Source organism: Schistocerca americana, chromosome 7 (assembly GCF_021461395.2).
Source record: "Schistocerca americana isolate TAMUIC-IGC-003095 chromosome 7, iqSchAmer2.1, whole genome shotgun sequence".
NCBI classification, from domain to species: domain Eukaryota; kingdom Metazoa; phylum Arthropoda; class Insecta; order Orthoptera; family Acrididae; genus Schistocerca; species Schistocerca americana.
This window is the reverse complement of record NC_060125.1, coordinates 593,674,582-593,701,395: the sequence shown is the minus strand read 5'-3', so window position 1 is coordinate 593,701,395 and position 26,814 is coordinate 593,674,582. Positions and strand designations below refer to the sequence as shown.

Below are 26,814 nucleotides of genomic sequence, written 5' to 3'. Positions count from 1 at the left end.
TTGTCTTCTGTGGGCTCGTGTCTATTTATAGTTTATGTTTTGGGTATTACCAGGATAATACGCCAAATACATGTTCTAAACCCTCAGTAGCAAACGTATTGCAACCCTGGGCAAGCCGCTGTGGGGACTGTCGTATGAATTCCATATTATCATACATACACTGGTTAAATGCTCAGTATTCAGGAAAAGTAAGCACATTGCAGAAAATATCGTTCTTGTGCAACACAACTAGTTCTTTATTCTCATGAAGAAATGGGTGCTATCGACAGGGGATCTCAAATTGATAGCATATTTTTAGATAGGTTTTTGACACCGTGCCTCAGAAGAGAATTCTAATCCAATTGCGTACCTATGGAGTACCGTCTCAGTTGTGCGAGTGGCTTCGTGATTTTCTGCGAGAAAGGTCACGTTTCGCAGTAATCGGGGGAAAGTGATACAGTAAAACATAAACAATATCTGGCATTCCCCAAGCTAGTGTAATAGGTCCTTTGTTATTCCTTATCTACATAAACGATTTAAGAGACAATGTGAGTAGCGCTCTTAGATTGTGTGCACATGAAGTACTCATTTACCGTCCAGTAAAGTCATCAGAAGATCAAAACCAATTGCAAAGTGCTTTAGAGAAGGAATTTGTATGGTGTGAAAAGTGGCAATTGACCCTAAATAATTAAAAGTGTGAGGTCACCCTCACGAGTACCTGCTAAAAGGAATTCGTTACTTTTCGGTTACACGATAAATGACACAAATCTGAAGGCCGTGAATTCAAGTAAATACTTAGGGAGTACAATTACGAACAACTTAAGCTAGAACGATCACATAGACAATGTTGTGGGGAAGGCGAACCAAAGACTGTGATTTACTGAGACATCATTTAGAAGGTGCAATAGAAGCCTACATCTCACTTGTCCGTTCTGTGCTAGAGTACTGCTGTGCGGTGTGGACATCGAAAAAATTCGAAGGGCAGCTCGTTTTTTACTGTCGCGAAATAGGGGAGAGTGTGTTATGGGTAAGATACACGAACCAGTGGTGGCAATCATTAAAACGAAGGCATTATTTGTTCCGGCGAGATTTTTTTCACGAAATTTAAATTACCAACTTTCTCCTCCGAACGCAAAAACATCTTGTTGACGCCCACCTACATAAGGAGATTATCGCAATGAAACAAGAGGAATCAGAGCTCTCACGGCAAGATTTTCGTTTTCTTTTTGCCCACGCGCTGTTCGAGAATGGAACGGCAGAGAAATAGTGTGAAAGTGGTTCGATGTGCCCTCTGCCAGGTGCTTAGTTGCCAGTTGCATGGTAGTCACGTGAATATAGACGTGATTACTATGAGAACCATTTCCGATGAAATTAAGCCCACATCGACACACTGGTTTTAATCTGTATATCAACTTACTAGGAGCTGCGAGAAAGCCTCGTTTCTTCTCGTTCGCCTACGGTAGCCGTTAAAAACTGGTTTTAGAATTGAAAAACCCGTCAAATACTAAATCCGTTATAATAAAAAATGAAAAGCACCAGTTTGCTTTTGTTCTACAATATTACTTTTATTGCTAACCGGTTCTCGGCTTACAAGGCCATCTTCAGACATTTACTCGTAAGCCGAAAACTGGTTAGCAATAAAAGTAATATTGTAGAACAAAAGCAAACTGGTGCTTTTCATTTATCATTATAATGTTGTTATACCAAGAACCGACGGAAGATTCTGTTAATATGACTAAATCCGTTCTATAATCGTGTTCTTAGTGGCAAAGAATCTCAAAGCTAAAGATACCAATTGCGAAATTTGTACTGTATACTTACGGAATCTCGTCGTCAACGTCTTCCTTAACAAGGCACAGCCTACTGCCTTTACCCAACTGTTTTTCTATTCCGCTTGTAGTTCAGGATCTAGGTGAATTCTACGACTTGTCATTCTCATGAGGTGTTGTCTCCAATTTTCATGATACTTTTGAATCCTTTTAGTGCTGAAAATATATAATTCTGTTCAGATATCTTCATTTATACATAATTATGTCTCTTCACGTGCAGCCCTTCGTCCTCCCGAGGCGGAATTCTATTGTATTTTTTTTTAATTTTTTGGTAACGCCGTTTTCGCTTCCGTAGGATAGGACAGGAGCCGCCATTACTTCATAAATTTCTTGGTGATCTCTTATTGTAGTTTATGGCTCATTACTCTGCTAATTGTACCACTGGGAATTTGAAATCTGTTATTTTCAATATTGAAGTCAAAATCAAAACGTAAATTGCAGCCCAAGTACGAGAGTCGAGAGACTTTTTCTGAAACTGAATTATCTAAAACAGTTTTTGATCTGACTGTATATTTCCCTTGGATTGCCAATACCTTCGTTTTATTACCATAAATTTTAAATTGCTTGCATATTTCTTTCAGCTGGTATACTGATCATTGTGCGTCTTTCTCATTCTTGTGAATGATAACGATAACATCAGCAAACAGAAGAACATTTGTGATCTTAATTCCCTTGCTTGTATTACATTTTCATTTACAAAGAGTGAAGTCACTGTAAATATCAGAATGAATAGCAGATGTCACGTTCTTTCTTACACCTTCGTTAATACCTATTTCTTCTAATACATACCTACCTATGTTTGTTACAAAGCGTGTATTTTTAAAGACTTTTCACTACCTCTGTTAGGTGATAAAGGTTATCCACATTCAGGGGCAATCTTCCTTTGGCTATCATGACTGACGTGGTCGAAAGTCTGCTCAAGTCCAAAATGGCCATATGTGTTTCTCGATTAACATCACTGTGTTTTTCTAAAATCTTCTTAATTACAAAATGAATGTATGATATGATATAAATCAATTTCGTTTCCCAGAAATAACAGCTTCTGTAATATTTTTCTTGTGGTCATTAACTATCGTTGAGTATAGCTAGTAGCCAGAGTTGAGAAGAATGACGCCACAATAGTTTCAGTAGATATGTTGTGCATCATTGCTGTCCTTTGTGTAGGAGTGGTAACACGGATGTTCACGGCGCTGACAGAAGTTGAAGGTGGGCTGTGCTATTTGCCATGACGATTTTCTGGAAGTTTTGGCCCTAAATGTGAATGAAGTTACGAATTTGATAAATGTATTCAGTCTCTGAAATATCGATAAAATCATATTCTTTGTAAGACTGTGTTTGACACCGGCGATGTCGGTCAGAAAAGTTAACTTTGCTTTGTCAGAGTACGTCAGATAACAGCAGTAGCAGAATGTGTTGAACAGTCTGGCAAAGTATTTGATTTGAAAAGGATGGAAGCTGGTCTGCTGTGTTGTGGAGGCAGCATTATTCAAAAAGAATTTTGTAATAATATGTTTTAAGGAAAGATAGTGAGTAAATGAAATTATATTGATGAAAGAATGATAAAAGTCAACTTTTTTAAGGTAATTTAGTTTTTTATATTTGTAACTGTGTAGCTTCTTGTTGCTAGAACATTGCGTATGGTTGAAGTTTGCTGTAGAAATTTTGTAATGGAGTATATGGTCCTGTCTTATAGTTGAAACAAGTGTCAGGGGAGGCAATAGTACACAGGGGAGTTATTAAGAAATATTTTGCTAACTTGTCTAGACGTGAGGACCTTACGAGAAGGTGTATTGTTGTTGTAGCTTAATGAAGCACAGTAAACTTGTAGCCTTTCTTCTCATTTAACACTAGTTAAGATTAGTTTCCCATTTTCATTTGTGCTACGGTCGCAGGTTCGAATCCTGCCTCGGGCATGGATGTGTGTGATGTCCCTAGGTTAGTTAGGTTTAAGTAGTTCTAAGTTCTAGGGGACTGATGACCACAGATGTTAAGTCCCATAGTGCTCAGAGCCATTTGAACCATTTTCATTTACTTCCTCAATCGCATTGCACATCGCGAACTGTGTATTGACAAGCGGTTATGAAAAATGGCAATATACTATCTTGCACTGCACATAGCAAGTACGATTAATGGAATTTGATTTTTAACAGTCACACCATTATTCCTAGTAGCAACAAGTTGCGGAGCAGATGAGTGTTCGGTGCCCACAGGTAGGCCAATAAATTTAAGTACCACCAAAGTTCATGTTCCAATGTAAGGCACGGTGTTTGGCAGAGTGTATTTGTGAAAGTAATATCAGTATCATTTCAGAAGTTTTGCACCAGTAAAAGATCTTGTGAATTTTCATGCAGTTTTATCAGAAAGTCAGATGCGTTAATTTTTATGTTCATTTGCTGTTTAATTACAATAACAGTTCCGGTACAGTGATTTTTTATAATACTAACGATAAAGATTAGTAATATTCAGGGCCAACATTTTTAACTGAGTAATTTTGTTTTGCACTGAGATGGCGTATGTAAATTTCATTGAAAACGGATTGCCCTCTCACAGACCAATTGTTTGATGTACGGGCTAGTGTGTATCTTGTATCGTGTAGCGTGAGATCCTCAAATTTCCCTTTAAAAATAAATTTTCACATAGTTACGAACTTCACATTGATGAACACGAGGTTAAAAAAATAAGTTGCTTCCAAAAATGATCGTCCGTTTTCCGTGACCAACGAAATGATGAGGAAAACTATCCAAACAATTTGTGGTAACCGTCTTTTCAGGATGTATCAGTTGTTGGACAACTACTTGCATGTTTCTCGGATTGTAAGTAATTTGGTACCAATAGTTCTGTGCTCGTTGGGTTAACAGTCATGTGACAGAATTATATTCAGGGGGAGTTAAGTAACTCATGAAGAGATATGATAAATCCTTAAATCTGACTGGTAATTATGTAGAGAAGTAATGCAAACATCTATAGTAAATCCCCACTAATTCCTTCCCTTCCCGAGAAAAAAATAAATAAATAAAAAATTGAAACGTATGTGAATTCCTAAGGGACCAAACTGCTGAGGTCATCGATCCCTAGACATACACATTGCTTAAACTATCTTACACCACACACACCCATGCGGGAGGACCCGAACCTCCGCGGTAGGGGCCGTGCAATCCGTGACATGGCGCCTTAAACCGCGCGGCCACTCCGCGCTGCTTCCTTTCCCCTCCTTTTCACCTGCAGGCCGGAAAGGTTCCGGATGGTAAAACCATGAAAACATTGGTATAGGTTTAAATGTTGATGTGTCACTTAATAATCGTTCTTCTGTTTACACTCTTGAAATAGCTAACTAATTCGTATGAGCATGAAGATTTATTACGTAACTGTCTACAGATGTGCATTCTGAGCGGAGATTTAATTCACACTCAATCTTTTTCCCAAAATGTTTAAACATCCGATGACTCATGACTTCATCTACTCCGAGGCTCCCTTTAAATCCAAGCGCCGTGCTCCGCTCAACAAGTGCCTCAAACAAACAACAATGCAACACAAAACAAATGTTTGACCATATAAAAATGTCCTTTGCATTAAAATGACTCTTTCATGTATTTTTTAAACATCATTAACATTATTATAATATTCGCTGTAGAAACGTTTTTTTTTTCATTTATATACGGCGACGAGGGTTCTAACTAATAAAAAAATTGTTTTTTTTAAATTTTACTATTCACGCTTAAATATTGTACGTGGTGGGAGATTATGATTACTTTTATATAGCTATAACAATGAAATCCTACACGAAGCTGAAATGCGGTCGTACCGCACCTTTTGTTCATAAATGGTTATCAAGAATACTTTCTTTCGTATGAAATGTTAATGACAAAAAACACTGTAATATTCCATAATTTACTACGTAAAAAGTCTTAAACTTAAGAAAAGAGGGGCCACAGGCTACAGAAACTTCATACATCTAATGATTACGCGACTAATCCAGAATTACATTTCGCAAAACATTCTGTATCTTCACAGGCCGACAACGATTAACATACGTATCTGTGTTGCGTACAGGGACACAACAATTTAGAAACCTCCTCAGTTTGCTTTCTCAAGCTTACATAATGAGTTACGCTAAATTCTATCTCTTTGATCGCTTAAAAAGGTATTAAAATGCGGTAGTGTATTCATCAAGTTTGTTAAATGTTTGAATTTGCATTGCAAACTTCAACGCATTTAATCCAGTCGCACATTTTTGTGATATCATTACATATCTTCTGAACTCTGGCTACTAGCTATACTCAACGATAGTTAATGACCACAAGACAAATATTACAGACTAAAAATACACGCTTTGTAACAAATATAGGTAGGAATTTATTAGAAGAAATAGTTATTAACGAAGGAGAAAGAAAAGGACGTGGCACTCTGCTATTCATTCTGTTATTTACAGTGACTTCACTCTTTGTAAATGAAAATGTAATATAAACAAAGGAATTAAGATTGCAGATGTTCTTCTGTTTGCTGATGATATCATTATCATTCAGAAGAATGAGAATAACGCATAATCTTACGTTTCAACTTAACTACTACGTCCACGGTTTGTTAGGTTCATTATTACATCTGCAGATAACTATTTTAGAAAACATTTATGTGATCCCGACTTTCTACAATTCGGACTAGGACTGGCCCCAATTATACAAGTTTCGCTGTAGTTTTAAGACTTTTCTACTATTTAGTAGATACGATTTCGATATTTCATTTATATCTGTAGCCACTTTCTGGGTTACTCTCGTATTATGTAAACACCAAGCATGGTCTGGAGCACGCCAGAAATCACTGAGGTACGAATTACCAAGCAAAACTTGGTTTAATCTGAATAGAGTTGAAATTCCAGACGTATTTCCCGAAACAAATGGGAAAAGTTCGCACCCGCTGGACATGGCTTCGGCTGTGGACAGATCAGAAGACACGTTGTGAACACGTGGCTCACGCTTCGCCTTGAGGTTTCAGTATATCATTATAATGCGGGTTCGAGTCAGCACGGATGACAGAAAAACTAGAACTGTCCAAATCACGGAAGTTTTTACCGGAATCTACTGTTTGCTGTATTAACAAAGCATTTGAAGGCACGCCGTATTACTTACATCCTTATTCACCGGAAAGTGGCAACATGCTTGCAGAATTACACTTGAGACACACCGTAGTTCCTACCACATGCTGCCAGTTCTCTTGCGGGAAATAGTCGTCCAGTTCGTTCTATTTCTGTCTTTCAGTCAGTTTTTCTTGACGACGGTTTTCGTTTTCGGGAGAGTCTGAACACCGGTACGTTGAAACGGATTCTGTCCCGCATACTGCAAAAGCAGATGGTCGTATTTTAGTTCGTCTATCGCCTCGTTTTCGCTCGCTTCCTCTATCAAAAAACACTTGTCACTATTGCGTTGTCACTTGGTTGCTCAGATTCCGGTTCATTGGCATCTCTATTTAACCAGCAGCGGATGTTCCGTCATCTTAACAACCAGAAATTTGTATTCTAAACGAATATATTCTTCCTAATCATAACAAAATACCTTAAGGCTAGTTCTATATTTGTTCAAAAATCGCGGATGATTCTCAAGCCCGATTATCCACACCCAGATAATCGGGAGCTTGTCTTGCAACACACTTTCTCAGTGTAAAATACGACACCATGCTGACCCTTTGCGTGATTGTTTCTTACACTGATCTTAGACTACATTCAGTTTTTATTTATTTATTTATTTATTGTTTACACACGTCTATTTGTAGTTAACTGTGTTCAATCACGTACAGTGAGGCGACAAAAATCGAACAGCGGAGGAGTGGTACTCAAGCGTCAACTTTAGGTTACAATATCTCCGGATGTAATTAACATTTTACAATGCAACAAACGGCACTGATTACGTATTTGTTTATATGTTCAGATGTGCTAACAAAACTAACGGGGTTCCATTTAAAAAAACGTAGGTTTGTGTAAAAAAACGTACTTCCGTGCATTTTTGTATGGTTTGTATTAAACAATTACACTAGCCCCTCTCCTCACATTCGGTCTGTGGAATCGGTTCGTCAATATTTGATGTGGTTTACAAAATTATCCAGCGGTAACGTTAGGTGACTCACCCTGTATATGTTCATATCCGTGTGAATCCCATAGGGGGATAGGACGACATATACAGACGGCGGTAGTATCCTGTACACAAGGTATAAAAGGGCAGTGCAATGATGGAGCTGTCATTTATACTCAGATGGTTCATGTGGAAAGGATTCCGGCTTGATTATGACCATGCGATGGGAATTAAAAGGCTTTGAAACCGAAATCGTAGTTAGAGCTAGGCACATGGGGCATCGTTAGGGAATTCAGTATTCCTAGATCCACAGTGTCAAGAATGTGGCGATATGACCAAATTTCAGTTAACACCCGTCAGCACAGACAACGCAGTGGCCTTCACGTAACGACCGAGAGCAGCTGCATTCGTGTGGAGCTTTCAGTGCTAACAGATAACCAGGACTACGTGAAATAACCACAGACATCAATGTGGCAAGTACGACAAACATGTCTGTTAGGACAGTGAGGCGAAATTTGGCGTTAATAGGCCATGGCAGCAGACAACCGACACTTGTGCCTTTGCTAACACCATGACAATGTCTCCAATGGCTCTGAGCACTATGGGACTTAACTTCTGAGGTCATCAGTCCCCTAGAACTACTTAAACCTAACTAACCTAAGGACATCACACACATCCATGCCCGAGGCAGGATTCGAACCTGCGACCGTAGCACGACAATGCCTGCAGCACCTCTCCTGGGCTCGTGACCATATCGGCAAGACGGCTGGAGAAGCGTCACCTGGTCGTACGAGTCCGGATTTCAGTTGGTGAGAGCTGCCGGTAGGATTCAAGTGTCGCGCAGAGTGCATGAATCCCTGAACCCAAGTCGTCAACAAGGTATGTGCAAGTTGGTGGTGGTTCCATAATGGTGTGGGCTGTGTTTACATTGAACTAAAACGGACATTGACTTGGAATGGTTACGTTCGCCTACCTAGAGACCATTTTCAGCCATTCATGAAGTTTGTGTTCCCAAACAACGATGGAATTTTTATGGACGACAATGCGCCATGCCACCGGGCCACAGGTGTTCGCGATTGGTCTGAAGAATATTCTCGACAATTCAATCGAATGATTTGGCGACCCAGATCGCCCGACATGAATCGCATCGAACATTAATGGGATATAAGCAAGAGCTCGGTTCGTGCACAAAATCCTGCACCGGCAACACCTTCAGCATTCTGGACGGCTATAGAGGCGGCATGGCGCAGTATTTCTGCAGGGGACTTCCAACGGCTTATTGAGTCCGTGCCACGATGAGTTGCCGGCCGGCAAAAGGAGGTCCGACACCGTATTGAAAGGTATCCTGTGACTTTTGTCACCTCAGTGCGAATCGCGCTGACTTAAATTATTGACTGTGAATAAAAGTATCATTTCTGTTCGTCTCATTGCGTATTTCTTTCATTTACCTTCCGTACTGTACTGTAGAAACACTTTGTGAAGAGTTGCCCCAGAATTTGGCGAGAGTACGAGGTGCATTCAAGTTCTAAGGCCTCCGATTTTTTTTCTCCGGACTGGAAAGAGATAGAAACATGCGCATTGTTTTAAAATGAGGCCGCGTTCATTGTCAATATGTCCCAGAGATGGCAGCACTGTATGGCAGATGGAATTTTACCGCCAGTGGCGAGAATGAGAACTGTTTTAAATACTTAAAATGGCGGCGTTTTCCTTACTTGAACAGCGTGCAATCATTCGTTTTCTGAATTTGCGTGGTGTGAAACCAATTGAAATTCACAGTTGAAGGAGACATGTGGTGATGGAGTTATGGATGTGTCGAAAGTGCGTTCGTGAGTGCGACAGTTTAATGAAGGCAGAACATTGTGTGACAACAAACTGAAACAACCTCAGGCTTGCACAAGCCGGTCTGATGACATGATCGCGAAAGTGGACAGAATTGTTTTGGGGGATCGCCGAATGACTGTTGATCAGATCGCCTCCAGAGTTGGCATTTCTGTGGGTTCTGTACACACAATCCTGCATGACGACCTGAAAATGCGAAAAGTGTCATCCAGGTGGGTGCCACGAATGCTGACGGACGACCACACGGCTGCCCGTGTGGCATGTTGCCAAGCAATGTTGACGCGCAACGACAGCACGAATGGGACATTCTTTTCGTCGGTAGTGACAATGGATGAGACGTGGATGCCATTTTTCAATCCAGAAACAAAGCGCCAGTCAGCTCAATGGAAGCACACAGATTCACCGCCACCAAAAAAATTTCGGGTAACCGCCAGTGCTGAAAAAATGATGGTGTCCATGTTCTGGGACAACGAGGGCATAATCCTTACCCATTGCGTTCCAAAGGGCACTACGGTAATAGGTGCATCCTACGAAAATGTTTTGAAGAACAAATTCCTTCCTGCACTGCAACAAAAACGTCCGGGAAGGGCTGCGCGTGTGCTGTTTCACCGAGACAACGCACCCGCACATCGAGCTAACATTACGCAACAGTTTCTTCGTGATAACAACTTTGAAGTGATGTCTCATGCTCCCTACTCACCTGACCTGGCTCCTAGTGACTTTTGGCTTTTTCCAACAATGAAAGACACTCTCCGTGGCCGCACATTCACCAGCCGTGCTGCCATTGCCTCAGCGATTTTCCAGTGGTCAAAACAGACTCGTAAAGAAGCCTTCGCCGCTGCCATGGAATCATGGCGTCAGCGTTGTGAAAAATATGTACGTCTGCAGGGCGATTACGTCGAGAAGTAACGCCAGTTTCATCGATTTCCGGTGAATAGTTAATTAGAAAACAAATCGGAGGCCTTAGAACTTGAATGCACCTCATACATTTGTAGAGAGAACTAGCTATTAATTTACACAACAAACGGATGTTAAATTGCAAGACAGTGGTGGAATTTGCATCTCATCGCCTCTCAGACCCACAGTGATTCAGCACCGTGAGTCTGACGACCTTCCATCTGGGACCCAATACAGATGGCGATGACAACGCGTCAAGGCCTCGCGGCGCGGCCGCGTTATATAAGCGGCGTGCAGCGACCGCGCTTGCAGTAGGACACCGGCAGCCATGGTGAAGGCGCGCAAGATTGTGATCGCCCGGGTGTTCCAGGGAGAGCCGCGGCTCGAAGACTTCCGCATCGAGGAGGAGGACCTGCCGGCTCTCCGCGATGGCCAGATACTCGCCGAGGCAGTCTACATCAGCGTCGATCCCTACCAGAGGGCGTACAAGAACATGCACCACGTCGGCAACACCATGATCGGCTCGCAGGTGAAGTTTCTTTCATATGCCTCCGTTGCTAACCAATTCTAATTAACTCGCACTAATTACTGTCCTGACAGAAGAACACCATTGCGAATGACAAAATTATTACAGGTACGCCATATTGAAGAACACAAGTCCACACACACACGCTCACAAATAACATCACTGACTTTCCATTGGCACCCCCTGTTTCTGTTCACCACCGATGCAAAAATAAAATAAAAACGATTTGCTGTGCTGAAGTCAATGAATCAATTTACTTTTGGGTAATGACAGATGATAAAACTTTGCAAAAAATGTCGTACATGAACGAGTTCAATTTTTTGAAAGATAAAAGTCTTTTCAGGCGTTTTGACAGACACTCGTATTTCACTTTTTTTTTTTTTTTTTTTATTACTTGATTTAAGTTTGGAAATTTGTGGTAAGCTCCTATGCGACCAAATTTCTGAGGCCATCGGTCCCTAGGCTTACAAACTACTTAATCTAACTTAAACTAACCTACGCTAAGGACAAACACAAACACCCATGCCCGAGGAAGGACTCGAACCTCCGACGGGGGCAGCGGCGCGAACCGTGGCAGATTTAAGTTGCTTACAGGCGATGATGAATGAGAATAATATTATCACATGCTTATTTCTAATAAGTAACAAAGCTGAAGTAATCAGATCGATACTGAAACTGCTTTGTGAGTTGGTATTAATCTCAAATGATAACATTATGAATAATTAGTTTGTTGGTGTACGCCTTTTTTTATTTACTTGACCATAAAATGATAGACATAAATCTATCGTTAACTGAATGCGATTTTTGCCGTGGTCCTTTAGTTACGATCAATTTTATCTTCTCCTTCTTCTGCCCTTCAAGGCTGAGTCGTTTGTGCCTCTTCCGGCTTCACCTTTTACTGCCACCTCTTTCTGGGCCTTCGTACGTCCCTTCTTCCTCTTGGCTGGTACAGCGTGGCCACTCATTCTTTGTTGGTGATGTTAGCATACAGTTTTATTTTGTTCAGTCTTTTCATTAGTGTTATAAATATTTAGTTCGTTCCTAACAACTTCATTTCTTATGCGGTCTTCACTGGGAACAACTCTCACTTCCCTAAAAAAAATCTCATTTCTGCTGCTTGTGGTTTGCTTTTATCTCGTTTTTAAGGATCCATGACTCTCTTCCCTACAACAGTACACGATCAATTCATATGTCGTTAAGTAAACCATCAGTCTCACTGTATAAGAAAGTTGCCATTACTGTTTTACTGTAAAAGTCATCTTGTTGTGAACTGCTACTTATCACACACATTAATTCGACATTTACAGATGTTTATGGTCTATAAGAAATATCCAAATTCCGTGTGTTTAGAAAAATAGGACTAGCCTGACTTGTATTTATGTTATTCTTGATATTGTTGACAACTGGCAAGTGTGTTATACGACCTTAAGTCAACAGTTACTTTATGTAATACCAATCGCTGTGACTAACTGACACTAGTTCAATCACTCCTTGTCCATCGACATATTTCATAAGCTTTATGTAACAAGAAAAATTTAATTTCTCTGAACCGACATCTTGCATTTTCCTAGAAGACGTGTTGTCAACAGAATCATATCACTCTTTTGAATACATAGCAGTTGATAAGAGTACAGCAGCCCTTCGGTTCAAGGTTTAGTTTCTTCTAACTTACACTACAGCTTTCAGCCGCTTGTGCAAACGCAGAAGAGTGTTAATTGATGTGATATCTAAGTATAAAAAGCATTGTTAGATCACTAATTCACCTGAAGACGAATGGAATGACAGGTATCAATGACCTGGGGGGGGGGGGGGGGGGGGGGGATATTTTTGGGTTCTGGCGAAATGTAGGATCATACGAGAAAATTTATCTGGGCAGATAGATTCAAAAACGGCAAAACAATATTTATAGCATTTGTATATTTAGAAAAAAACAATGACAATGTTGACTGGGATACACTCTTTGGAATTAAAAAGTTATCGAAAATAAAACACGGGGAGGAAAATGTATTTAGATTGCACAGTAACCAGACTGCAGCTGCCAAGAAGAATACGAAAAGGAAATCAGTAACTGCCTCTCCATCATATTATTCAGTCAGTACACTGAACAAACAATGAAGGAAACTCAGGAGAAATTCGGAAAGGAAATTAAAGTTGAAGCAGAACAAATAAAAAACGCTTCAGTTCTCTTGACAGCATTGCAGTTCTACCAAACAGTGCAAAAAACTTGGAAGATTATTTGAACAAGTGGATAGTGTCTTCAAAAGAAGTTGTAAAATGAATATCAACAATACCAAAGCAAAGGTAACGAAGTGTAGTGGAATTAAATCAGGCGATGATGAGGGAATTAGATTATGAAACAAGATACTAGAAGTAGTAGACGACTTTTACTATTTGGACAGCAAAATAAATTACGATGGCAGAAGTAACGAGAATATAAAATGTATACTAGCAGTAGCAATGAAATCTCTTCTAAAAATAAGAAATAGGGAGTGGAAACAGTTGTCGGGTGTGAGGTCGAATGTCGTTGTGAATTTCGACAATATTTCATCAAACGCAACCGAATGACATCTTCAGGTGCGACTAATACATTGCTGAATAATGAATGTTATCACTGTCATAACTCAGCAGTGAGTTCGACGCACCTGCAGATGTCGATCAGCTGCGTCAATGAAACATTGTGCCTATTTCACAACGACAGTCGACCTCTCTTCCGACAACCTTTCCTACTAATCCGTCGGGTAAGCCTCAAGCAAAGCAAGAAAAACGTTAATACCGTGTACAAATTTGAAAGTCAGAATGTCTTCCACGACAGTATTTGCTGGATTGTAGTAACCTTATCTGTAATCTATTCGTGTAGAATAAACAGAGCAGACATGAATAGAATAATGTCCGATGTTACGGAGAATGCTTAACATTAGATGAGTAGACTGGATAACTGATGAAGAGAAACTGAATCGTGTTGAGCAGAAAAAAGTGCATGAGCACAACTTAACTGTAAGACTGGATCATGAGGCATCAAGTAATAGTCAGTTTAGTAATTCGGAGAAGTGTGTTGCTACAAATTGTAGAGGGCGGCCAGTGTTCGGCTATGGAGTTTCATACGGACAAAGCTTGCATTAGGTATGCAGAGATGATGAGAGTTAATCAGAAGGTCTAGCAGATACAGACGCATCAAATCAGTCTTTGGAATGAAGACCCCGAAACAGCATATCATTAAATATTACTGTGTTGGCAGACTATATTTTACCATACACTACAGTGTGACGTTAATATTACGAATGTAAATCGATGGAAAGTACTGTGTGATAACTATTGAACTGTATGAAATGAAATCGTCATTACTTCTGAACGGTTTGCGTTAGCACGTTCAAACTGTACGGTTGGCCGCAGGGCACGGTGGGAATTAGTACTCAGATGCATGGTTTGGTTTATCGAAGAAGCCCACTTTCATTTGGATGGGTTCGTCAATAAGGAAAATTGGCGCATTTGGGGAACTGAGAATCCACAATGCGTTATCGAGAAGTCTCTTCACCCTCAACAGGTCACTGGGTGGCGTGCAATGTCCAGCCATGGAATAATCTGTGCGATATTCCTTGATGGCAAGGTGGCTACCGAACAGTACGTGAAGGTTTTGGAGATGATTTCGTCCCCCATTACCCAAAGTGACCCTGATTTAGACAAGATGTGGGTCATGCAAGACAGAGCTCGATCCTATCGAAGAAGGAGAGTGTTTGACGTCCTCGAGGAGCAGTTTGGGGACCGCATTCTGGCTTTGGGATGTCAAGGGGCCACTGGCATGAGCCTCGATTGGCCGCCATATTCTCCGGATCTGAATACATGCGATTCCTTTTTGTGGGGATATATTAAAGACAAGGTGTATAGCAATAACCCCAAAACTATTGCTGAGCTGAAAACAGCTATTCCAGAGGCCATCGACAAGATCAATGTTCCGACACTTCAGCAGGTCATGCAGAATTTCGCTATTCGTCTGTGCCACATCAACGCCAATGAAGGCAGTCTTATCGAACATGTCATAACCTATATCCGAATATATGTAGTAACGTTTAAATGTTGAATAAGGTGTGTGCACGCTGTAGTTTGTAACTAATTTACGTTTTTTTCATATAGTTCAATAATTCTCACGCTGTAATTCTTTTCTGTTATGCAGTCTGCAGTAGATCTTTCTCGAGCGCTTTGTAGAGAACTTGGGTGGCAAGAAATCAACAAGTGATTGAGAACTCTGAAGAAACTTTCAAACGCCAAGATCGCTAGTAAAGCTGATACAATGTCAGGAACATATAAAATGATTAATAAGTCACGGCTTTGACAGTAACAAATTACCAGTATGTGGCTGTGATTTCAGTTTCATGCAGACTGCATTCCACCTGTTTTACAGCATCCACACTATCATGGAACACACAGGTTATTATCTGAGTCACAAGTAACAACTAAAACCAAGGTTATTCTTCTAAAAGTAGCATTGTAACTTTCAATGTCAGACGCCATCTGTTGACAGACGTTCGTACTTCGTTCTGGGTGCCTTGTGTCTCAGGCTATCGATGTATAACCTGTCTATGGTCGAAGAAGTGGTCCACGTATTCTAAACACAAACTCGAACTGTACTGTATGGAAGATTATGTTATCATTCTCAACATCCACCATTAATATATTCAAACTTGTTTCATTACTAAAAAATTTAAAGCCAAATGAAGAACACATTTAATCCATACTTACTACAGACCGTTTCGTTGGGGCAAAATTTTCTCTGTGCACAGTCGTGTCCAGTTCTCAAGTAACATTTGTTTACCATGTGGTAAAAGTTATGTAGTACTCCTGTCCATTATCTGAGATACGTTTTCTGACTTTGCCTTGCAGTTTTAGATTTTGTGATGAAAAGTGTGATAAACGAAGCAAATTGGGTGAACGTAAACATCAGGCTATGCTGTAGGTCAATCTTTTACCACAACTTTTATTTGCCATTTTCATTCGTTAGCTTCGCCAATTCAAAAGCAAACTATCGCCTTCCAACCTAATCCAAACATCGGGCTACGCTAGAGATCAGTCTGTCTCAGTCTGTCATTACAACCAAGATTTTGTGGAGTTCTAATATCACACTCTAGCATGTCAGCAACAACTGAGGATGAATGGTTCTAAATACGAGTATTAACAATATCATCTCACCTAACATTTTGTCTCGTCGGTTATCGAAAACTATAACGTTAGGTCTAAACAAGTAATCGCCTTTACAAGCGAGAACGTATGGCTTCCGTCACGTTGTCACAATCCACCTGGCTAGGTATACCAGTCAGCAACGCACTTGTCAGTGACTGTTAGTCCTTACAAGTTACTAATCACAATGTAATAGGTGAGGCGATAGCAGCAGGAATATTTTAATGTTGGTGGATTGTGGAGTGATGTGTTGTGGTCTTCAGTCCTGAGACTGGTTTGATGCAGCTCTCCATGCTACTCTATCCTTTGCAAGCTTCTTCGTCTCCCAGTACGTACTGCAACTTACATCCTCCTGAATCTGCTTAGTGTATTCATCTCTTGGCCTTTACCCTCCACGCTGGCTTCCAATACTAAATTGGTGATCAGAACATGTCCTGCCAACCGATCCCTTCTTCTAGTCACGTCGTGCCACAAGCTTCTCTTCTCCCCAGTTCTATTCAATACCTCCTCATTAGTTATGTGATCTTCATTGTGATCAGCATTCTTCTGTAGCACCACATTTCGAAATCTTCTATTCTCTTCTTGTCTAAACTATTTATTGTCCACGTTTCACTTCCATTGTGGAGGGATACAGGTTGTGAATTCGCAAAACTGTAACAAAACACTACTAAAAATACCAGTTATTGCAATTAACAGAAATCACTGTTGCCAGGAAGTCACAGTTTACGCTGTCTCTAAAGGTACATGTGCTAATCTCTGCCCACAGGTGGCCCGCATCGTGGAGAGCCGTGCTGCGGACTTCCCAGTGGGGCGGTATGTGGTCGGCTACTGGGGGTGGCGCGACCGCACCGTGGCCGACGTGGGGCCGGATGCGCCCTACTTCATGTCTCCGGTCATGCTGGTGCCAGACCTGGGGGAGCTGCCCCTCTCCCTCTCTCTGGGGGTGCTGGGCATGCCCGGAATCACAGCCTACTTTGGACTGCTGGAGATCTGCAAGCCTAAGGAGGGAGAGGTCGCCGTAGTCAGTGGGGCAGCAGGTGCTGTGGGGACCATAGTCGGGCAGATAGCGCGCCTCAAGGGGTGCAAAGTAATTGGCTTCGCGGGATCAGACGCTAAGGTAAGACACCGCTTCCATTTGCGATTCCTGCACCTATGACGCTGTGGTGTGCGTACTGTAAGACCTTCAGTACACACACCATCAGATTATTTGACATGTCGCTCTAACGAAGTAGTTGAGTGTCAGCAATATGTCTCGTGGTCTTATCGTGGCGTGTTTATCTCCTGCCGTTAGGTCGGACGACAGAAATGCCACTTGCACGCTTAGAGTAGCAGATTGACGGTGACCAACCTAAAGCAGAACTTGATTAATTTTCACACACATTTATTAAAATAATAACAAACATAAAAATTACTTAACTTGGTTCTGGATGCTATTTACAATTGACAATCTGAAGTTCCTTTGGTATTGGTACGTTAGTCTTATTCTCACATATATCTCTGATACTTGACAAAAGTGCGTATACATTTATCTTCATGGCTATGTACAGGAATATGGTAATCTCATTAGGTGCAGACTGAAACTTGACTATAGACTGGTACAGGCAAATGTAGACTGGTACAGACTAATGCAGACTGGTACAGATTAGTGCAGACAAATGCAGACTGACTAATCGGAGGTCTGTACACTCGTTATAATACCACGCGCATTCGTGTATCACTGCGCGAGTGTGATCTGCGAGGAGAAAAAGTTCTACTTTAGCAGCAATCTCATTGGCTGCGTTACATATTAATACACAGATCTGCGGAAGCAGAATTTGGTCCGTCTCTATGGCAGCGCCATCTCGTAGTGCGGAGATGGACGAGCGCTGCGCCTGCACTGTTGTGCTTAGTGGGGCGCGCTCTAGTGGGAAAGTTGTGTATCCGCTGACTACGTGGAACTATGTACACAACAGACGCAGGTGAGGTCAGTGCAGCATAATCTCATCAGATCAGTGACACTTGTTCGTAAGTACTGCTGAGTTTTCCTCAAAATCCTTACATTCTTCAGACATAAGAAGGCTGCCCAGAAAGTAATGCATCCCATTTTTATCTCAGCTGAAAACAATGCTACGAATGGGAAACGTTACGTATGTATTATTTGAAGTCTCCTGAGTGAGCGCGCCAAGTATCTGTCTCTTCCGACGGATAGCGTAGCTGCATTTCAAAGTGGCGTCTGAGGGTGACACACGTTACAAGCAATGTGCCGCCATTGAATTTCTCACTGTAGAGGAGAAACAGTGGGGAATATTCACAAACATTTGTGCAAAGTCTATGCAGCATCTGCTGTCGACAGGAGTACAGTTAGTAGCTGGGCACGGAGGGTGAGGTCATCAGAAGGTGGTTCGGTGGAGCTCGACGATTTGCAGCGGTCGGGGAGACCATCCACGGCTGTCACACCTGACATGTTGCAGCGAGCTGATGTTGCCATTCACGAGGACAAATGGACAAATGGTTCAAATGGCTCTGAGCACTATGGGACTCAACATCTGAGGTCATCAGTCCCATAGAACCTAGAACTACTTAAACCTAACTAACCTAAGGACACCACACACATCCATGCCCGAGGCAGGATTCGAACCTGCGACCGTAGCAGTCGTGCGGTTCCAGACTGAAGCGCCTAGAACCGCTCGGCCACATAGGCAGGCTTCACGAGGACAGACGCATTACGACTCGGTAGTTTGCGCTGCATCTGTCAATCAGCAAAGGAAGTGTGGATGCAATTATCCGCATTTTTGGATATTCAAAAGCGTGTGCAAGATGGGTCATGCGGTGTATAACGGTGGATCACAAATCGCACAGAAAAAAACATTTTGTCTTGATTTGCTGCAACGTTTTGAAACTGAGGGGGAGGCCATCTTGTCCCAGATTGTGACAGGTGATGAAACCTGGGTTCACCATCTTGAGCCCAAAACAAAACTACAGTCGATGGAATGGCGCCGTTCTCTTTCCCCGCAGAAGAAAAAATTCGAAGCACCTGCTTCCGCCAGTAAGATCATGATCATCGTGTTCTGGGGCTGTTAAGGTGTGATTCTCGTTGATATGATACCAAGAGGCGGTACCATTAATTCAGGAGCATATGTCAATACATTAACAAAACTGAAGACGCGCTTCCGGCGACTTAGGCGCCACAACAATCCAGCAAATGTTTTGCTGCAACACGATAACGCTCGGCCCCACACAAGTATGAGGACTGCTGAACGCATCGCAGAACAGGGTTGGACAGTGATACTCCATCAACCCTACAGCCCTGACCTACCCCCTCGGGCTTAACACTTGTTTGGGCCAATAAAAGATGCCATTCGTGGAAGACACTTTGAGGACAATGAGGAGGTGATTCACACAGGGAAGCACTGGCTCCGTCACCAGGACCTTGACTGGTACCAATAGGACGTTTTGCGCTGGAGGAAGACCATAGAACGGGATGGAGATTACGTGAAAAAATAGGGTATGTAGATAAAACACCATTCTTTCGTGCGTGTAATTCTCATTATGTCCAATAAAGAATTATTGAAGAAAAAAAATGCGGTGCATTAATGTCTGGCAACCCTCGTACAAAGTGTAAATAAAGACATGTGCATTACCTGGTCAAACGTATTCGGACACCTCTATGTAATGGGAAATTGACGACTAAATGTCACTAGAGGCAGACGTGCCAGTATAAAAGGAAGTGAGGAGAGAAGCAGCGACAGCAGGATTTATCAGTCGGGAGAGCTCTGTTACTTCGAATTTGAAGTCGAAAAGCGATGGAACAGCCACAGTAAGCCGAGACCAGGCAGGGCTCACACACTGAGAGACAGGTACCATCGAATATTGCGGAATGTGCTTATAAAAATCGCGTGAAATCAGCGATAGATTTCACTCGTCAGTTCCAAAGTGCTACCAGCAGTACGGCCAGCACATTGGTTGTGCACAGGGAGTTAACAAACATGGGGTACAGTCATCGAGCAGCTGCTTATAGGCCACACGTTTCTGCAGTCAGTACAAAGCGACGCTTGGAGAGCTGTAAACAACAACATCACTGGATAGTGGATGAAACTGATGATTTGGAGTAATGAATCACACTATACAATTCCGTGGGAAGTTTCCGGTTTGCTGGATGCCTGGAGAACGTTCCTGTGATCAGCTATTACCAACAGTAAAATGCGGAGGAAGTGATTTTATGCTACTGGGGTGTTTGTCATGGTTATGGAGTGGTCCCCTTACTGGGTTTAAGAAAACACTAAATGCGGAAGGATATGAACACATTCTGCAATATTGCATACTGTGTACAGTAGAGGTACAGTTTGGAGACGATGAATGTTGTATCAGCGTGACACTACACTCTGCCACAAAGCAGCGTCCGTGAGCCCATGGTTTGTGTACAACAACGTTCTTAAAATTGACTAGCCTACCCAGAGCCCCTATCTGAGCTTAGTGAATCACCGTTAGGACGTCGACTTCGCACCAGATCCCACTGTCCAACTTCACTATCTTCTTTCGTTACTAGGAGGACTTCTCGCAAAAACTGGGGCCTAAGCCCCAGGGGTATGCACTGGATATACAACACAGTGGTTAGACCTAGGATTTCCTATGGGGCCATAGTGTGGTGAAAGAAGGTAGAACAGCGGGTTGCTGCTAAAGAGCTTGCTAAGGTGCAGAGATTGACCTGCTTAGCCATGTTGTTGTTGTGGTCTATGTTATTTGTAAAGAAGAAAATACTCACGTATATGAGCCATGTTGTTGTTGTTGTGGTCTTCAGTCCTGAGACTGGTTTTATGCAGCTCTCCATGCTGTGCAAGCTTCTTCATCTCCCAGTACCTAAGGCAGCCTACATCCTTCTGAATCTGCTTAGTATATTCATCTCTTGGTCTCCCTCTACGATTTTTACCCTCCACGCTACCCTCCAATACTAAATTGGTGATCCCTCGATGCCTCAGAACATGTCGTACCAACCGATCCCATCTTCTAGTCAAGTTGTGCCACAAACTCATATTCTTCCCAATTCTATTCAATACCTCCTCATTAGTTATGTGATCTACCCATCTAATCTTCTTCATTCTTCTGTAGCACCACATTTCGAAAGCTTCTATTCTCATCTTGTCCAACCTATTTATCGTCCATGTTTCACTTCCATACATGGCTACACTCCATACAAATACTTTCAGAAACAACTTCCTGACATTTAAATCTATACTCGATGTTAACAAATTTCTCTTCTTCAGAAACACTTTCCATGCCATTGCCAGTCTACATTTTATTTCCTCTCTACTTCGACCATCATCAGTTACTTTGCTCCCCAAATAGAAAAACTCCTTTACTACTTTAAGTGTCTCATTTTCTAATCTAATTCCCTCAGCATCGCCCGACTTAATTCGACTACATTCCATTATCCTCGTTTTGCTTTTGTTGATGTTCATCTTATATTCTCCCTTAAAGACACTGTCCATTCCGTTCAACTGCTCTTCCAAGTCCTTTGCTGTCTCTGACAAAATTACAATGTCATCGGCGAACCTTAAAGTTTTTATTTCTTCTCCATGGATTTTAATACCTACTCCGATTTTTTCTTTTGTTTCCTTTACTGCTTGCTCAATATACAAATTGAATAACATCGGGGAGAGGCCATAACGGGCGGAATTAGCAGCACACCAACCGCTGGAATGGAAGCCATGCTGGATATGCCTCCACTTCACCTTTGGGTTAAGATGGAGGCAGCAGCTAGGGCATACAAACTTGAAACGACAAAACTGGGTCTCATTCAGATATCCAGAATCACACACTAACGTAGTGAGTGAGGTAAATAAGGGTTTGGCCAGGGAATTGCCCGCCGACTATATAATAACTCCGAACTGCTTCGACAAGCCTTACAACATAATAATTGGAAGTAGGGAGCAGTGGAAGAAAACAGTTCGACACCATACGAGGGACATTGTTTGGTTCACCGATGGGTCGAAAACAGATCAAGGCGTCGGGGCAGGGTTGTACGGGGTTCTACCAAGACTGGAGAGCAGCATCTCCCTAGGGAAGCTGGCCTCTGTATTCCAAGCCGAAATTACTGCAATTAGGGCATGTGAGGAGGAGAATATGAGTAGGTGCTACAATGACCGTAGCATCTACATCTATTCAGACAGCCAGGCAGCCCTGAAATCATTGGCAGCTCCTGCAACAAGATCTAAGATTGTTGCAGATTGCCACAGGGCTCTGGTGGAGCTAGGGGGAAGCAATAGGGTGAACCTAGTGTGGGTCCCTGGCCACTCAGGGACCTGTGGCAATGAACAAGCCGATAGATTGGGTAGGTAGGGGGCAACAACTCCATTTATTGGACCGGAACCTGTCTTGACAATCATCAAGGCTATGATCAAATTAGAACTACTGAACTGGCTTAGGAAACAGCATGTAGGATATTGGACCATGGTCCATAAACAAAAACATGGTAAGGTAATGATGCCCAAGCCATGTTTTAAAAGAAGCTCTGTAATCCTGGGATTGAACAGGAAAGAGATCAAACTCATGACTGGACTGATGATCGGCCATGGGAACTTCAAAAAACACCTACACACAATGGGTATAATGGAAGAGGACCCTAAATGAAGGATCTGTGATGAGGGTGAAGAAACTGCATCCCACCTAATCTTTGAATGCATGGCATTGGAGAGTAAAAGATTCAGAATCTTCGGGACAACTAGACCTGAAGAAATTGTGTCTAACAAAAAACTGGTAGAGGGACTCTTTGCACTATTTACGGGCACTGGTTGGCTTTAGTAGATATACAGGGAGCGATACCGCACGATAAACCTAGTTTCGGTGCGGGCAGTGGCGGGTTAGACCTAAGCTGTTTTAGTTCTCCTGTTAAAATCAATCAATCAATCTTCTTTCGTTTCGGTTCTTGAGGAAGAATGGGATGGCGTTTCTTCACAAACACACACCTCACTAAAAGTGTCCCTAGGAGGTTTCAAGCTGTCATAAAGGCGAAGGGTGGACACCTCCCATATTAATGTCCATTAATAGGTATCTGGATGCTTTTGATCAGATGTTTAAGGTCGCAGCTCCATTCAACGAGATTATGTTGGCTATTTTCAAAAAATTGTATGATGTATCACTCGTACAAAAGCATATTGTTTGGTTGGCCGGTATAAAGAGAGCTTGAGAGATGAAGTGTCGTATTTGTATTACTATCGGTGAATATACATATGAAAAATAAGAAAAAGAGAATGAAACTGGGCGTGTGTTCACAGCCTCCACTCTTCTCTGGAGACGTCTCAAGGATAGATGTTGATGAGCAGTACTCACGTGTCTTCACTCCGTACTGTACTGATGAACCATAAACCGTTTGCACTCAGTCTCTCAAGCACAACAGCTAATTTTAAAGCTCGAAATCTCATTCTTCACGAATATTCAAACCACGTACTATCTGGTCGAGTCTTGGCGCATTGTCATTGTTTCAAGGCCACAGTGTAACACTGACCCGCTAAGGACAGTAGAAAAAAATGACTAGTTATGTTTCATTAACGATAATTACGTAAGTAAATTCAGAAAAATTACACTCTGTGGTTGTTTCAAAACCCCGACAGACAGTTCATTGTACGTACTCATCGCAGGCTTGACTTATGTCACAGTACTCGTACTTCTGCTGTGTCTGTGTGTTCTTGCACTGCAAACGTCTACTGTAAACGGGAGATCTTATGTTTATTACTGTCTTTCTTTGAAATTAAAATATCGACAAAAATATACAAAATAGAAATGTAATACAGAACGGGGAAGCATGCAGCGACGCAATATTTTTTCCACATTAATGATCTGATCTCATCGCCACCTACACGAAATTTTTGGGGGTAATATAAACATAAGTGGTTAGTTACAAGGATGTACCGGAATCTGTTGTTAGCTATTGAATAGAGCGTCGAGTAACAAATCCAGAAGTTGTCATCGTGAGGTTGAAGCTCTTCTGTCTGTGTTCGTTTACAAACAAATAATAGATGTACACAGAGCTCTCTATAATGGGAGTGTGTTCCCCGCCCTCAAAGAACTATCGGACAACACCGACCTATAAGCTCCCCCTCCCCCCCCCCCTTTCCCTTACACACACATCTTTTTAAAGAAAATACATAGAAATAAATGAAAATAAAATAAATAATTAGATAAAAAAGTAAGTAAATAAATAAAACCCACACCCATTCACACACACAAAACACACACACACACACACACACACACACACACACACACATACATGCATGCACGCACACAAATCTTCCAAATAGAATTAGTTAATGTTAGGTCGACCATAACATCCCAGGCGTAAAATTTCGAAGTAAATAACTTTTCCACATTAAGATCTATATGGTGGCGAAAGACAAGCCGCGAAAGAAAACAAGTGCAATAAAAAAAAACATAAAAACCTAGGCAAACCACTGCATATAAACAATACTTTGTGTTTCAAATTTGTAAATACTGTCTTCAAAACCCAAATTTATATGTTTACAAGTACATAGTAAAGAGCAATTTTTCCTGTTTAATAGAAATAAAATAAAGGCCCACTGATGATTCTCAATATTCAGCGAAACATATGTGGTAAACAGGAGAAAAGGTAAAACTGGGTGTTTGTGAAGGTGGACCCCCTCCAAAAACTAATGTATTCAGAAGTTAATAAAGGAAGAATGTAGTTGAAATAATAAGACACTAAACAACGCAGTTTTACCATTCCAGTAAAAATGAAAAGCAAGGCAAAAATTATTGTATGATAAACATATGCCACCATAATCAGATATCTATTAAAGCTGCAGAGGAGAAGTGCTAATTATGACCTATTTGTAGCAAAAATTGTGTCGTTCATCTGGAATGATTTGGGAAAACGAGTGAAAATTCGAATCAGGAGGGCCGGCCGTTGTGGGCGCTACAGTCTGGAACCGCGCGACCGCTACGGGCGCAGGTTCGAATCGTGCCTCGGGCATGGGTGTGTGTAATGTCCTTAGGTTAGTTAGGTTTAAGTAGTTCTAAGTTCTAGGGGACTGATGACCTCAGCAGTTAAGTCCCATAGTGCTCAGAGCCATTTTGAACCGAGTCAGGAGGAGTGGATGTCATTATAGTAACTAGCTGTAACTTCTTTCCACAATGTGGAAACGTCTTCTTGTAGCGATATAACTGGCCTCTCTTCCGCAGGTGAAGTGGCTGAAAGAGGAGTTGGGATTCCATCACGCATTTAACTACAAGACGAATGACGTCACAGAGGCGCTGAAGCAGGCAGCACCTGACGGCGTCGACGTGTACTTCGACAACGTGGGCGGCGAGATGAGCAGCGCAATCATCAACAGCATGCGAGAGTACGGTCGCATCTCCGTGTGCGGCGCGATATCTGGATACAACGAGTCTAATCTCCCGAAGGCTACCATCATCCAGCACGCAGCCATATTCAAGCAGCTCCGCATGGAGGGATTCATGTACATCCGATGGCACGACCGCTGGGGAGAGGGCATCGGACAGCTGATGCAGTGGATCAGGGAGGGGAAGATCAAGTACCACGAGACTGTTACCGACGGCTTCCAGAACACTCCCAAAGCCTTTGTTGGCATGCTGCAAGGAGAGAATCTAGGGAAAGCTGTTGTTAAAGTCTGAAGCGTGAGGAATACTACCGTACTGGATTTGGGTGCATAAGCGGGGACAAAGACATTTTGTTACAGTATTTTGTGCAGTGAACTACAAAAGGTAGCTGGATGACTGGGACACAATATTCTTTCAGAATTTGTTTGTGCTTTCATTTTCCCAACTAGATTTTACGTCATGATACACTTTTTGTAAGCTAAAAAGAAATAAATTTTATAGAAAACCTTTTGTGTGTTGTGTCCATTACTAAACTCCACAGTCAGATTATATGTTCCAGCATGTAGTTGTCGCAAAAACAACATAACTTAAGTGCTGTACACCAGCAACTGTATAAGAGCATGAAACGATAGAAAATATTCATGTAGCTGGTTAATGTTTGTGTTCTTAAGTAATAGAACCCAATATGAAGTCCTTGACAGAGAGTGTTCATCAGAGACAAGGGGATCGTCAGTAGTGCGCCAGGGTAGTGTGATAGGACCGTTATTATTTTCTACATACATGAGTGATGTGGCAGACAGGGTGGGGAGCAATTTGTAGTTGTTTGCTGATGATACAGTTATGAAACGTCCCATTAGAAAAATTATACATGACTGTGCTTAAACTGACACACAATATTTTTGGCGCAACGCAATCTGACTATCAAAACTCCCTACAAAAGAATGGCCCTGACAAACATTAAACTATACCTTTCACAAATCACTAAATCACTTACCTCACAAAAATCTTCTTTACTCGAACTACTGCAAGACAGCGAGCGCCACTACCGCCAGCTAAATAAAAGATTCAAACTACGGAAGGCGCTAACTACTGATAGGCATAGTTATCAAATGAAAGATTTTAATAGAAAACAACCAATGTATTAACCTTAATAGTCATAATATATATAGCAGTTCATGACATC

General features: G+C 41.8%; 1 protein-coding gene across 1 annotated transcript; it reads left to right on the top strand.

The window, feature by feature from the left end:
- Positions 1 to 10,928: 10,928 nt before the first annotated feature.
- Positions 10,929 to 26,138, top strand: LOC124622388 (prostaglandin reductase 1-like). The gene is made up of 3 exons (XM_047148077.1): positions 10,929 to 11,132; positions 17,065 to 17,415; positions 25,473 to 26,138. Exons 1-3 carry the CDS (start codon positions 10,932 to 10,934, stop codon positions 25,923 to 25,925), a joined length of 1,005 nt encoding a protein of 334 aa, XP_047004033.1. The 5' UTR covers positions 10,929 to 10,931; the 3' UTR covers positions 25,926 to 26,138.
- Positions 26,139 to 26,814: the final 676 nt, after the last annotated feature.